Source organism: Peromyscus maniculatus, chromosome 7, assembly GCF_049852395.1.
Source record: "Peromyscus maniculatus bairdii isolate BWxNUB_F1_BW_parent chromosome 7, HU_Pman_BW_mat_3.1, whole genome shotgun sequence".
Taxonomy (NCBI): domain Eukaryota; kingdom Metazoa; phylum Chordata; class Mammalia; order Rodentia; family Cricetidae; genus Peromyscus; species Peromyscus maniculatus.
This window is the reverse complement of record NC_134858.1, coordinates 60,920,811-60,935,260: the sequence shown is the minus strand read 5'-3', so window position 1 is coordinate 60,935,260 and position 14,450 is coordinate 60,920,811. Positions and strand designations below refer to the sequence as shown.

Here is a 14,450-nt window from a genome sequence, read left to right as displayed (position 1 = left end):
ATCAAAAATGTATTTCTTACAGAGCACAATCCTAAGTAGGAAGCATTGTTTACATTATGGTTTGAGAGGCTTTTGGAGCTGCAGAAGATTTTAAACCCCCTTTCTGTTTACTTAGGATGATTCCAACTGTAGTTGACCAGAAAGCCTTTATTTTCCCCTTGGAGTCTGAGGATAAACTGTGGCAACCTCAAAAGCAGCCTGGTTCACTTTCACATGGCCTTACAAAAGCAAAGGTAGGAAGAGCCTATGAGTCCGGCGGGAGTGGGGTGGAGAGTTGGGGGTGGGGAGGGAGGCCAGGGTGTGAGGGTTCTTCAGGGAGAATGACAATGTTCCAGAGTTACATAGTGGTGAGGGTTTACAGCTCTATAAATGCACTAAATACCACTGAATACACACATTCAAAAAGGGAGCCTGCTGATATATAAATTATATCCCAATAAAACTGCGAATTTTTTTCTAAGGTGGCATTTCTAGTATTTGGTGATGGTGGGGAAGGGTTTATTTAGCTTACACTACCATATCACTGTTCATCACCAAAGGAAGTCAGGACAGGAACTCAAACAGGGCAGGAACTTGGAGGCAGAAGCTGATGCAGAGGCCATGGAGGGTGATGCTTACTGGCTTGCTCCTCATGGCTTGCTCAGTCTGCTTCTTATAGAACCCAGGACCACCAGGTCAGGAATAGCACCACCCACAATGGGCTTGGCCCTCCCTCATCAATCACTAATTAAGAAAATGCCTTACAGGCCTGCCTATTAACCAATTTTATTTTAAAACATGACAAAATAAAATATAATAAGATAAAGCAAGAACCATCATATCGAAGTTGGACATGGCAACCCAACAGGAGGAAAAGAGTCCCAAGAGCAGGCACAAGAATCAGAGACTCACTTGGTCTCATAGTCAGGAGTCTCATAAAAATACTAAGCTAAAAGCTATAATATATACACAGAGGACCTGGTGCAGACCCATGTGGGCCCTATGCTTGCTGCTTCAGGCTCTGTAAGAAAACTACTAAACTTTTAAAAAGAGTAAATATTTACATTGTGTTTTAAATTAGATAATATAATGCGCATTTTGGTCTGTTTCTATAATTTGATGTTACTGTTGTTTTGGATGTATCTATAGCACAGTTAATTTCTTAAAGAACTTTCTTTAGAAGTAAAGTCAATCAAAGAACACTGTTTTTTTTTTTTTACAAACTGAGTTCAGAAGGAATGTTTCCTGCTACTCTGCTGAGCATGTTTACCAGCAGTAGGAACTTCCTGGTGTAGTCTTGAGAGTCTTAGGGAGCCACCATGTGATCTGCAGATAAAGATGCTTGGCTTCTTCCTTTCCTGTTTGTTGCCTTGATTCCCCACCAGTTGTCTGTTGAGTAGGAATGGGAAAAGGAGACATCTCGTCTTGTTCATACTTTAGTGAAAATACTTGGAGTTTCTCTCCATTTAACATGATGGTGGCTGTGGGCTTGCTGTAAATTGCCTTTATTATGTTGAGATATGTTGTCCATATCTCTGTTCTCTCCAGGACTTTTACCATAAAGGGATGGTGGATTTTCTCCAAGGCCTTTTCTGCATCCAGTGAGATGGTTTTTTTTCTGTCTTTTCATCTATTTATGTGGTGGATTGTGTTTATTGACTCATGTATATTAAACCATCCCTGAATCTCTTGGGTGAAACCAACTTGATCATGGTGGATACTCTTGTTGATGTGTTATTGAATTGGGTTTATAAATACTTTATTGAGAAGTTTTACATTTGTGTTCATCAGAGATTTTGGCCTAAAATTTTCTTCCCCTTCCCCTTCCTTCCTTCCTTCCTTCCTTCCTTCCTCCCTCCCTCCCTCCCTCCCTCCCTCCCTTCTCTTTCTTTCTTTCTTTCTTTCTTTCTTTCTTTCTTTCTTTCTTTCTTTCTTTCTTTCTTTCTTTCTTTCTTTCTTTTTCTTCGTTTGGCTTTGGTATCAGGGTAATACTGTTTTGGTAGAAGAGATCTGGTGTTGTTCCTCCCTTTTCTATTTTGCAAAATAGTTTGAAGAGTATTGGTGTAAGTTTTATGAAGGTCTGGTAGAATTCTGCACTGAATTTATCTGGCCCTGGGCTTTTTTCAGTTGGGAGATTTTTAATTACTGCTTCTATCTAACCGGGTATCATGGGTCTATTTAAATTATTTACTTTAGGTAGTTTGTATGCATTTAGAAATTCATCTTTTTTTTTTTTTAGATTTTTCAGTTTGGTGGAGTATAGTTTTTTTTTTAAAAGATTTATTTATTTATTATGTACACAGTGTTCTGTCTGCATGTCTCCCTGCCCACCGGAAGAGGGCACCAGATCTTATTATGGATGGTTGTGAGTCACCATGTGGTTGCCAGAAACTGAACTTTGGAAGAGCAACCAGTGCTCTTAACTTCTGAGCCATCTCTCCAGCCTGAAGTAGTAGATCTTTAAAGAGTTCATAAGGTCTCTAACTTTGCCTCCACGGAGTGTTTTTTCAGATTGGTTCTGATTCCCTCTTTGTGTTAGTTGGTTCAGCCCTCTCCAACAGCATACCACAGACTGACATTGAAGAAGTCTGCCTTTTACAGTTACTGATGCTACAAGGCCCAGGCAAAAGGCAGAGCGGGTATGTGATGAGGGCCCATTCCCAGTTTGGCACTAACTCCATTCCTTATAATCTATAGTATCACACCAGGGTAAAATGTGCTTTGGGGAGGGATAGGAACATGCAGTGTGTATTGAGTATCCCAAAGTCATCATAGGTCATCTCCCTTGGGTACCAAATTATCATTACTGTGGAAATACCAAGATGTTTAACATTCAGGACAATCCTAGAAGAGGGCATTACCAGTACCTTCAGTTTATTTGGAAAGAGATCAAGGTACACAATGCGAGATGTGTTGTCCAAGAGCACACAGCTTATGGGTGTCTGAGTCAGGATTCTGAACCCAGAAATGTAGGGCCACAAAGTGTGCTCATACTCACTGTGGTATTCTTTTTATGACAGCCCTTTTGAATTCAAATGCCCATCATAAAACTCACTACTTTACAGTGCTTAGTTGGCTAGAGTTTTAGTATACTCACAGAGTTACGTAGCAGTCATGGGGAGGAAACCCTTTTTCAGTGCTTACATTACCTTGCTTTTCTCCTTGATCACACTTGCACAGATGTAATTGGCTAGGGAACTGCATGGCTTTTTTTTTTTAAGGTTTGTCGTTCTTTTAGATCAAACTCAATGAGTGTAGAATCTGTGCCAGCCTGTCCACGGCTATGCCATGCCAGAGGACTCTCAATAAATACTTTGTGAATGAGCAAATGAAACCACCACAAAGACCACCAAAGGTGTGCTCATGCCCAAGTTAAGCCTCCCTTTCGGCTCCTCTGCACTCACAGGGCAGCCCACTCAGGCCTCTGTCCTGGCTCTTGCTACGTTAGGCCCAGACACTGTTTGTGGATGCTTGCCAAGGATTGGTGAGGACATGTTGGAATGAGGAAGATAGATCAGGTCTCTGCTGCCACAGAACTTCTAGTTGGGTCAGAGGAGACAAACCATCAGTAGACCAGCAGACAATGATAAACCCTGACGACAGTGTGCTGCAGTTAGGGCGCTCACACTTCCGGCTGCCTGCTGTTCAGTAGCTGCTGCTTCTATTCAGTTTCTAGGTTTTTGTTGTTGTTGTTGTTTGAGGGGTGTGTGTGTGTGTGTGTGTGTGTGTGTTTTCTGCTAAGAAACCTAGAAAGGGCCACAGTGGTTCACAAGACCAGAGACTGGAGGCCTAGAGACCTATAAAAACCATGAAAGTATCTGAGATTAGGATCACTGTAAAATGTGTAGTTGTTGTTATTCCATTAGAAAGTTAAACGTTGGTCAGAAATTTATTTTCTCTGCAAGAGTTTTGAGCCCTAGTAAGTGAGCATGAATATAAAGACAAGGAAGTATGTGCTAATGGGAGCAACACTGTGTTCTCTGGACTAGGGGAGCTCTGTTTGCAGAGGGCCATGGACCTTTCCCACCCTGACTTGATTTCCCCTCCAGGCCTGACTCCCTGGACATCCCAGGTGACATCTGCTTTAAAATGTGTGTCTGCCCTGACAAATGGAGCGTGCCTTTAATCCCAACACCAAGGTCAAAGGCAGGTGGATTTCTGAGTTCAGGGCCAGCCTGATCTACATAGAGAGTTACGAGACAGCCAGGACTACATGGAGAGACTATTTTTCTTTTTAAAGTGTGTCTGCTGACACAAAGGACAGCTCTGACCCTGCACTGTCAAGTGCATGGAAAGCGGGCTCCTCCTGCAGCATACAGGCCTGCACTTTTAAGTAGGGATAAAATCAAGCCAGGCGATGCCAACCTTTGATCACTGACTTTCAACATTTTAAACCAGGCCAAGCCCAGTTTCTTTTTCATACTGTCTGCCCCCAAAGTGAATAGCTGTTTTTGGAATTCTAATTCTTTCCAAAAGGCTTAGGTGACAATTAGGGGTTGCTCAACTGTAATTAAGGATCACAACTAAGAATTATTTCTTAAGCTTTTTAATATATGAAAATCTTAAGTTTTACAAAAAAAATTGACAATTTAAAAATTATAGGAGTATTCTCACCTTTTTTGAAGGATTCCTCTCAAAAAATATAGAAGCAGTGATGAAATATTAGTGAGTAAAATTACAATCTGAAATCTTCTTCTTCCTCTCTCTCTGTGTAACTTTGCACCTGTCCTGGATCTCACGCTGTAGACCAGGCTGGCTGCAAACTCACAGAGATCCGCCTGCCTCTGCCTCCCAAGTGCTGGGATTAAAGGTGTGCGCCACCACCACGCAGCTGGGATCTGAAATCTTATTTTCAGAATTACAGATGCATTAGTGACTTTTCCTGTTGCTGTGACAAAACACCAAACAAAAGCACTGTAAAGAAGGAAGGCGTCATTTGTCTCACCATGTGAAGGCACAGTCCATCTTGGCAGGAAGGCATGGCAGCCCAAGTGTGAGGTCACGTGTCTGCAGTCAGGAAGCTGAGAGCTGAATGCTGCTGCTCACTGGCTTTCTCCTCTGTTTCTGTCCGAGATCCCAGCCTGTGGGATGGTGCCACCTCAGTCAGGATGGTCTCCCCTCTTTCATTCAGACATCTGGAAACACCCTCAGCGACAGGTGTGTTTCCATGGTGATTCTAAAAGCAGTCAAGTTGACAATGAAAATGAGCCATTACACTGGACACTGCAGATAAAATCAACAGTCTCCAGACTTGCTTATTAGAATACTCACTTGAATTGTCTCTGAATTTATCAGCCATACATAATTTACCAACAATGAATGCTTACTACAACAGTATCAAATGAAAAATGTAACACAAAGATGCTGAGGCAAAGCTAACCACCTCATCCCTCTTCTCCACCAAACTGCCTGGCCTATGCATTCCTCCAGACAGTTTTGTTTGCAATAATACATCCAGTACATGGCCTTTTTTTTTTTTTTTTTCCGAGACAGGGTTTCTCTGTGTAGTTTTGGAGCCTCTCCTGGATCTTGCTCTTTTAGACCAGGCTGGCCTCGAACTCATAGAGATCCACCTGGCTCTGCCTCCTGAGTGCTGGGACTAAAGGCATGCGCCACCACTACCCGGCATCATTATGTATTCATTTTTGTTTCAATATAGAACTAGTGAATTTTGCCCCGAGAGGTCTCAATAAGACCAGAGCCCCGGGATTATGTCTGATGTTTATTATCGACATACCACTCTATGCATAACTGCCAGTGTACCCCTGTTTGGGAAGCAGAGGATTGTACATCATCAATTTCTTTATCAGGTGTCTCGGAGGCCCTTGTGTGTGTCTGTCACTCTGCTGCGAGGAGTGTGTGGAATGCGTTCCCAGGCAGAGGAGCCTGCATTCATGGAAGACTGGGCACATGGCAGGGCAGCAGGAGAAAGAGAAATAAATATGCTCCAGTCTGATTAAGCGGAGTATGAAGCGAGCTGAACACTGTGGTCAGATCAGAATGCTCTTCTGTACTTGGTCTGAGAGGCTGAGTAATGTGTAGAGTGATGGAGAAAATAAAGACTTCCAGCGACCACAATAAACCGGCCTCTTCCATTCAGATTCAGAGGGATACGGTAAACATGCTGTTTCTGGGTGCCTGGTGATGCATCTGGCGCAGAGCACCCAGCCCGCATGGTCCCACTCTTCTGTAGAGTGTCTGTCATGTCTTCATGCTCCCCATTGCCCGGGTCAGGTTAACCCAAAATAGTGCCAGTCGTGGATAACATAGCAACAGAGCAGTATATGAATGGCCACCTTCTCTGCTTACATCTCACAGTTGTTAACCTTTACCATTTTTGCTTCATCTATTTTTACTGAAGCATTTTAAAGTACAGACCTAATGACATTTCACCTCTTAATGCTTTTAGCATGCATTTTTAAAATGAGCTTTTTCCCACTTGCAATACCATTATCACACCTAATACAGTCAACAGTGCTTGTGAATATAATACATCCCAGTTCACACTCAGATTGCCCCCGTGAGTCCTCAGATGGTGTCCCAGGCTCTTTACCAAAGCCGGGGTGGGGAGGTTTTCCTGCTGCATTTGTTTCACTTCCAAAGCAGGGACACTTCAGTTTGTGGCCGTCACCCGTGTGTAGAAAGTTTGGAACCTGGAGTAGGCTCTGAAGGGAGGCGCACTGCATGGTTTGAACTTGTACCCCAGTCCCATCACTTGCTAGTTACACTTTGGCTGGTCACTTGCTGTCTCTGTGGCCTGGCTCCTTACATGCAGATGTGGGTGAGGACAGCGCACATCTTGTAGGGCCGCTGCAAGGGTCGCAGGTTCCGTGTTCCCAGTGCGTTCCCAGCAATGCTCTACATGGCCAGCACTGAGCAGACGCAGGTGTTCACGATGGTTTTCGTGATTTGTCCCCACCAGCCTCTGAGGTACCTGAGGCGTGAGCCACTCCATCTCTTTGCCCTCATGAAACTCACATTCTAGTTGGGGTAGACAAGGAGAGTAAAACAAAACCCAAACAACTTGAAAATACCAGCTCACTGGCCAGCTCAACTCTAGGCTGTGTTTTGAAATGTAGGGGTCACAGAGAATCTGGCAATTGTAAAAGGTTTCTGAATAACGACCAAAAGCGGATTGGAAGTGAACACGCAGTGGTCGGGGGTGTTTCTTGGTCTCGCTTTCTGGTTCGTTACAGTAACACTGACTTCACTTGTGAGTCGCATTAGAGTTATGCACTACTTTGGGAGACTGCCAGACACATGCTTTTACCGTCATTTGTTATAGTTTAGTGTGCACATGTACTACACATTCTTTGAAGAGGTTTATAGTTACAGTGCAACTGAGTTCTAACTGATGGCACATGATTCCTACTGAACTGGGGTTGTCTATTGGGTCTCAGAAATAGGCCTGTAAGCCTATACCATCAATGGTATTTCCATGAGAAGATTCAACTAAATGCACATTTTATTTACATAATTTTTCCAGAAGTATGAACTACTACCAAGACTTATTTTTACAAACACTTTCTTGTTTGTGTGGAGTTTGGGAGCACACGTGCCAGGCGCACATGTGGAGGTTGGGATGGCTGAGAGACAGAGTCCATTCTCTTTTCCCACGGTGTGCATCCTGGAGACTGAACTCGGCTTCTTGACAGCAGCGTCTTTCCCAGTTGTACCATCTTGCCGGCCTGCTGCCCAGATTTTATTATAGGGCGTGCTGTAGTTAACTAACATCTGGAAAGTGGCACCCCAATTTCAAATGCCGTGTTAGCCAGCTTGCCAGGAAAGCCACTGTTCTCTGGCTACCAACATCTAAAAGAATTCATAGCAAGGGGACCATGGCGTGAGCAGCAGCCTGTGTGCTGTAAACACTGGACAGAAGTTGGGTCCCTCTGTTCTGAAAGACCATGAAGATGCTGTAGGTTCCACACTATTAGCCAGGTTGAGTTATTTATGTAAACATAAACAGCACATACTGTTATCCAGCACAGGATGCCAGATGTGTGTGTGTGTGTGTGTATGTGTGTGTATGATGAGCTCAAGGCCAACTTGAGTAACATACTAGGACTTCATTAAAAAATAAAAGTTGGAGTGTTACAGATATTTGGGGGCTGGTGAGATGCCTCAGCAAGTTAAGACCCTAGCCACCAAGCCTGATGGCTTAAGTTGGATCACCTGCCCCCACATCCTAGGAGGAAACTGACTTCTTCAAAGTGGTCCCCTGACACTCACCACACTCCTGTAACCCACAAACAAACAAACAAACAAATAAATAAATGTAATTAAAAGTTTTTAAAAGTTGCACAGAATGTCACCCTTGGCACAACACCCTGTAAACTAATAATTGTGTCACTGTGGCAGATTGTAAGAATGTGAACACAAAACCTTGCCTTGCCTTTCCTCACCCATGAGCTACTCTTCACCTCAGATGTTTTGGATTCAGTGCGGCTATGTGCGGGGAGCTTTGGGAACCCACAGTCCTGAGACAGACATTCAGCAAACAGTGGGGCAGGGCCCATACAGCGGTATGGGAAACCTGCCCTGAACTTGGGGTCCCGGCTGTGTCAGAACCAGGAAGAGCATCACCTCAGAGCATCCCAAGCTCCTTCTAGCAACTCGTGCTGCTGTGAGGACCAGCAACCACTGACCATGTGACCTCATGTCTTACTGCTTTTTTATTCCTTTCCTGCTCAGCTAGTGAGACTCCACAGTTAAGGCAGAAGCTCTTTTCTAGACCGTGTGTGTCCCCATGCCCATCACTGACAGGGCTCCTTGTGCTCCTTACCATGGCATGTGCACCCCACCATGGCTAAGATCATCCATTTCTCTGCCTTCCCTGCAGTACGGTGTGGCGGTGGGACCCACTTCACCTCAGGAGGACTGAGCAGTAGTCTGGTGGAGTCATCTGCTCATCTTTGTGATGAAGGGGACAGTCACAGATGCCACATCGCTTTGCTGTTCCTGTTTCCCTCTTCCTTTTGTGGAAACAAGCATGGCATTTGAAACCATGGCAGCCAGCTTTGCGCAGGTGACAAGCATGGCGGCAGCCTCTGGGGATAGTAGAATGGGAGAGGGAAGGTTCCTGGTGGCTTCTCTGTGGGACTAAAGAATTCAGGCAGTCATCTACTGTGGCACGTGACAAGGGACCCAAAAGGGCTTCCCCCACTTAACATCAGAGTCAGTGGCCCAGCGCTATAATCACGCACTCACAGAATTGAGTCCATCTCTGGACTCTGCTGTCTGTGACTGGGACTCTGCTGTCCATAGTGATGTGGACTGCCCTGACTTCAATTTTATGGCCTCTGGGTTTCAAGTGACACTAAACTCGGCACAGTAATGCTCTCACTTTCCAGTACTGAAATCCCTTGCACATCCCCCACCTGCCCTCCGGCTTGTTCTCGTCCCTCCTTAAGGTCACATTCATTGAAGGGAGGGGAGCAGATGAGCACCTCTTCCTCTTCCTTCCAGCCGCAGTGGAAGAAGTGTGCTCCTCCCGGTTGTGAAGGCCAGCTTCCAGTGGCCTTGGTCTCCGCAGCTGTCTCTGCTCACTAGTTAGTTTCTCTCTCCTCGGGGAATCCCAGATACTTGCATGACTGACTGAGTTTCTTCACTCAGGTCTTAATGTCATTACCATCTCCTAAGAAAGACCATCCTAGACCGACATACCCAAGGAAGCCTCTCTTTATTGTCCATCCCAGTGATGGACAGAGATCTGGGGTCAGCGGCAAATCAGCCTCCCCGCTGGCAGGTCATCAGGCGTAGCAGTCTCTTGCCCAGTTACCCGCGCTGGGAGGAAGGCAGCTGTTGAGTACTTCCTCTCTCCATTTTAAGCTGAGCTGAAGTTGGAGGTGACAGTACCCACCTGCTTGTTCCTGGCTCAGAGTAAGCTGAGTAAGTATTTGCTCTCATTCTTCTGTTCTCAGAGAAAAGGACAGACGCATCTGGAAAGCGGTGGTTATCCTTACAGCTTTGATAACTTGAGGCATCAGGCTAGAGTCCGGCTATTTGTAAACAGCACAGAGCAGGTGCTGCTGAGCCTGGGGGGGAGGGGGGTTGGGGGGGTTCTGCTTTTGAGCTTTCCTCTCCGACAGGGAGGCAAGGAGGGAAGCCATTGAGAATAGGGTGTTAGAATGAAAAGCTGATAAAAATAAATTAAACGTGTTAACTATACCATAACTTTAATGACTTATTAAGAAGTATTTTTGAATAGACACAAATATACAATGAACTGTACCTGTCACCTGGCTTTAACAGCCACCATGATTTCTGCCATTCTCCACCTCCTTCCCTCATCCCTGTCTTCTATGGACAGAGTCTGCCCCCCCCCCCCCCCCCCCCCCGTACCTCCCCGTCTCTCAAGTCTTCCATAGTCCAGGCCAGCCTTAAACTACCATGCAGCCAAGGATGACCCTGAGATTACAGGCCTGAGCTGCCATGCCTGGTTTTATGGTGTCTTGACTCTGTTAATGATGCTATGGTTGATCAGTGAGGCCAGCTCTAGTCAGTAAGTCAGTCAGTCTAGTAAGTAAGCTCTGCCCCTTATAAAACTACAGCTGTCTACCACGAGCGACCTTAGCAACCATCATTGCTACCTGGATGCACGACTGTATTCGGGACTGTAGTGGTTTTAGAATTCTGCCAGTCCTTCAGCATTTATTAGCATCTATGAAGACCATTTTTGGTGGATATGAAATAGAGTTTTAAAGGAAAAGTAGGCTAAATGCTTAACTCCTTTTTATTTTCCAAATTCCAAGTGAATTTGTTGGTGTTACCATTAGGTATTTTGGAGGATGACCAGTAAGAACTCACGGTTTTAATATATTTGAAGTATTTTGGTCCACTGCAGTCTCCCTCCCCCACCTGCCAGTAAGCTCTCTTTTCAAGCTTCCCCCTGAATAGCACTTTATAACTTATGAGATACTCAACACATATCAGTCATTTGAGTCATACAAATGACCCTGTGAAGTCTGATATTATTCCCCATGTTACAGATGAGAAATTGACCTCATGTGGCTCAAACTGAGACTCACCGTTTACTGCTCTTTTCAATATATAAAGCCATGGTTGTGAGAACGAATGAAAGGTGACCGAATTATTTTCCTATTTGTCCTTTCTCTGGCTCTTAGATTTAAATGGCAGACTCTTTTACCAGTGGGAATACAGCATTAAGCAATATCCACTTTAGAAGACATTCTCGGGGCAGACACTGTTGAGAGCAGCGGTCTGCTGATAATACTGTAACTTGGCAAATAGCTTCTCTCAACTTTGTTTGTGAAGCATTTCAATTTTGATTACTCTGTGTGGGAGCTACTGCTCGGATAGATGTGTGTTGTTTTATGGTCTACCCATGTCTGGGGAGCTGGCATTACATGCTGCCTAGTGTTTTTAATTCAGAAGTTCTTCTAAAAGCAACCTTAGCCTCTTGTATTCCAGCCCTAGTTTTAATAGCATAAGCCATTTCCTTCTTCTATGGCGTTGTGGGCATAGTAATAAAATAAATACCACAAAGTCACTGAGGAGATGAAAATTGAGCCCTGCTTCTGTGCAGCCATGTAGGTAAAACAGTAATTGGCTCTGATAATAAGTTTTGTTCTTACAAACCAAAGTCTAAATGAGAGTCACATTTGATATATCTGCTTGTAATTACTATCAAAAGGAGAGAAATGCAAATTTTAGATTGTTTAGTGACTCAAACTAGATGAAAGAAATTGCTGCCTTTTCTTGACCAATTGAAGAAAATTTTCTGAAGTTATTTCTGATATTTCTCTTACTGCCAGAGAAAGATCATCTCCCAGAGAGTGGCTTTTTTGCTTAATGGAATGATTCATTTACTTTTGGTTTTTTTTAATGTATAATTGTTTTTCATAGAAAACTAAACCCTTATTATTAGATCTGACAACACAGCCTAAGCTGATAAGCAAAGCATCCTACAGACTGTATAAGACAGATTTAAGCATTGAATCTATTTGATCATGACTTTCAGTGAAACCATCTTCAATATTTGTTTCATTGCTGGGCATCAAGCCCAGGGCCTCTCATGTGCTAAGAAAGCAGTCTACCACTGAGCTACACCCCCAGCCTGACATATATTTTTACTTAGGTTTAAATTTTATTCATTCATTTATTCATTCTTCATTCATTCATCCATGCACATGTGCTGTGGGGTGGTCTGTATGTCAAATTACTCTGATTGGTCAATAAATAAAACACTGATTGGCCAGTGGCTAGGCAGGAAGTATAGGCGGGACTAACAGAGAGGAGAAAAGAAAGATCAGGAAGGCAGAAGGAGACACTGCCAGCTGCCGCCATGACAAGCAGCATGTGAAGACGCCGGTAAGCCACGAGCCACGTGGCAAGGTATAGATTTATGAAAATGGATTAATTTAAGATAGAAGTTCTAAGTAGATAACAAGAAGCCTGCCATGGCCATACAGTTTATAAGTAATATAAGCGTCTGAGTGATTATTTTATACGTGGGTTGTGGGACTGCGGGGGCTTGGTGGGACCTGGAGAGAAACGCTCCAGCTACACACATGTGCTGATATAGAGGCCAGAGGACAACACTCAGGAGTTGGTTCTCTTTTCCCACATGTGGGACCTGGAGATGGAACTCAAGTTGTAAGGCTTAGCAGCAGTGTGTTTACCCACTGAGCCATCCCACTGGCAGTATTTGTTTTATATTATTTTATTATTTTTGAGACAGGTTTTCATGTAGCCAAGGCTGGCCTTGAATTTCTGATCTTTCTGTCTCCACCTCCCAAATGTTAGGATTATAGGCATGTGTCACCATGCCCAGAATCCATTATTTTAAAAGAGAAATCAAATCATGCAGGCTATGAATTATCATTTTGATAAACTCATGCTTTGGTGCCAAAATGGTGAAGATGAGACTATTAATGATTTTAGGCGCATTGTTCTAGGAGCCCACAATAAGAGTCAGTATTCCAACCTACCATTTCTGTCTGACTTAGTTCGAGAATATCTGTGCCCAGAGGTGTAAAGTAGGGCAGAGAACAACTGAGTCCTAATGCGGTGCTCACAGTACCTCCGCTCATCCCTTCCCCAAGCCTGCCCGGTAGCCACACAAAGTTGTTGGAGCCTGATAAAGCTAAGAAAGCCTCTCTGGTCCACTGAGCCAGTGATCCCAGAATTAAAAAGTTCTAACGAAGCTGAGACATGATAGATGAGGCCATTACTATCAATTGTATCCACAATCCACATTCCTAAAGCATCCTAACATCCTAAAGCATCCTAATTACAGAAACCACATCCAGTCAATATAATACATATTAGCAATTTCCTGATCCTTGGTAGGATGGAAATTATCCTGAAAGTTTAATTAAGAAGGAAAAAATTATGTTCAGGTATTAATTTCAATTTTAAAAAGGCACTCGGCTCTCGGCAAACACGCCAGAGGAGGGCCGGGAGTGTGGGTTAGCCGCAGACAGAAAGCCAGCCGGAACCGGGCTCCACCCCACTTCGTTACCACAAGTACTTAAAGGAGACAGTCACAGCCGTGCCTTGTTTGTGACATGGGTTTCCATGGGTTAAATGCAGAGGGCGTGGAGGACAGTTATCTGGAGGTTTGGTTATTCGGGAGCAATTGAAAACAGAAGGGAAGTGCGGAGCCTGTGTTAGGAATGAGCTCATCCTGACGAGACCTGCCCTCCATTCCTTCTGTAGGCTCCTCTTCACGCTGACCTCAGTCTTCTTGTGAGTGCTTGAGCTGGAAGAAACACACGGACTCTGGAGCAGTCTGTTGGGTTGCTGCAACCATTTTAACACTTGCCTCGGATCACCCTCTGAACTAAAATATTTGATGGAACCCAAATCAAATTTTCTAGTTGCTCCTCATACCTCCAAGTTCCTTTAAAAGCAAAACTCACAAAGCCCAGATATTGTGCTCCTGTTTGTACAAAACGTCCAGAATAGAGGTAGTTATGAGTCGAGACAGAAAGTGTCCTAGGGGCTGCTGGGATAGGGGTAGCAGGACTAGAGAGTGGTTGCTAATGGATGCAAGGCCTCATTTGGGGAGATACAAATGTTTTGGAACTAGGCATTGCTGAGCTGACTTAGCTTTGTGAACCAAAGCACAGGTCAGTAAATTCTATTGTGGGACAAAAGTCGTACATCTCACAAGTGATTCCTAAGTGGCAACTGTCAATTTAACCTGAAGTCATAGACTGCGGATGCTCAGGGCAGCACCTCATGAGAGCATCACCGTTAGCTATTGCCCTTAACAAGCAAACAGGCCAACTTGCCCAGAAGTGAGGCGACTCTGCTGAGTCCCACCCAGCAGTCCAGGCTAGGGTGGTCACCTAGGTCTTGTGACATCCTTCCAATGCCCTCCACCACTGCCATTCTGATAGGAATCCTTTAAAACGAAGAACAGGTCATTGGAACAAGATGCTTTTTTGTTGCCTAACGAAAGTGCTAATTACCGATGGCAAAATCTCTGCAGAGGCAATAGA

General features: G+C 44.3%; 1 protein-coding gene across 39 annotated transcripts in view; it reads left to right on the top strand.

Moving 5' to 3' along the window:
* Iqch (IQ motif containing H) overlaps positions 1-14,450 on the top strand; it is a 183,348-nt gene that overhangs the window by 18,686 nt on the left and 150,212 nt on the right. For 32 of the 39 annotated variants that reach the window (XR_013052782.1, XR_013052779.1, XR_013052776.1 and 29 more), the window contains exon 4: positions 116-233. The exons of the other annotated variants lie outside the window; for them this stretch is intronic. Coding sequence is in view for 23 of the 32 variants with exons in the window: in XM_076576476.1 (XP_076432591.1) it covers positions 116-233 (118 nt within the window). In the remaining 9 variants the exon portion in view is untranslated. The remainder of the gene's footprint in view (positions 1-115; positions 234-14,450) is intronic. 39 annotated transcript variants of the gene reach the window in all.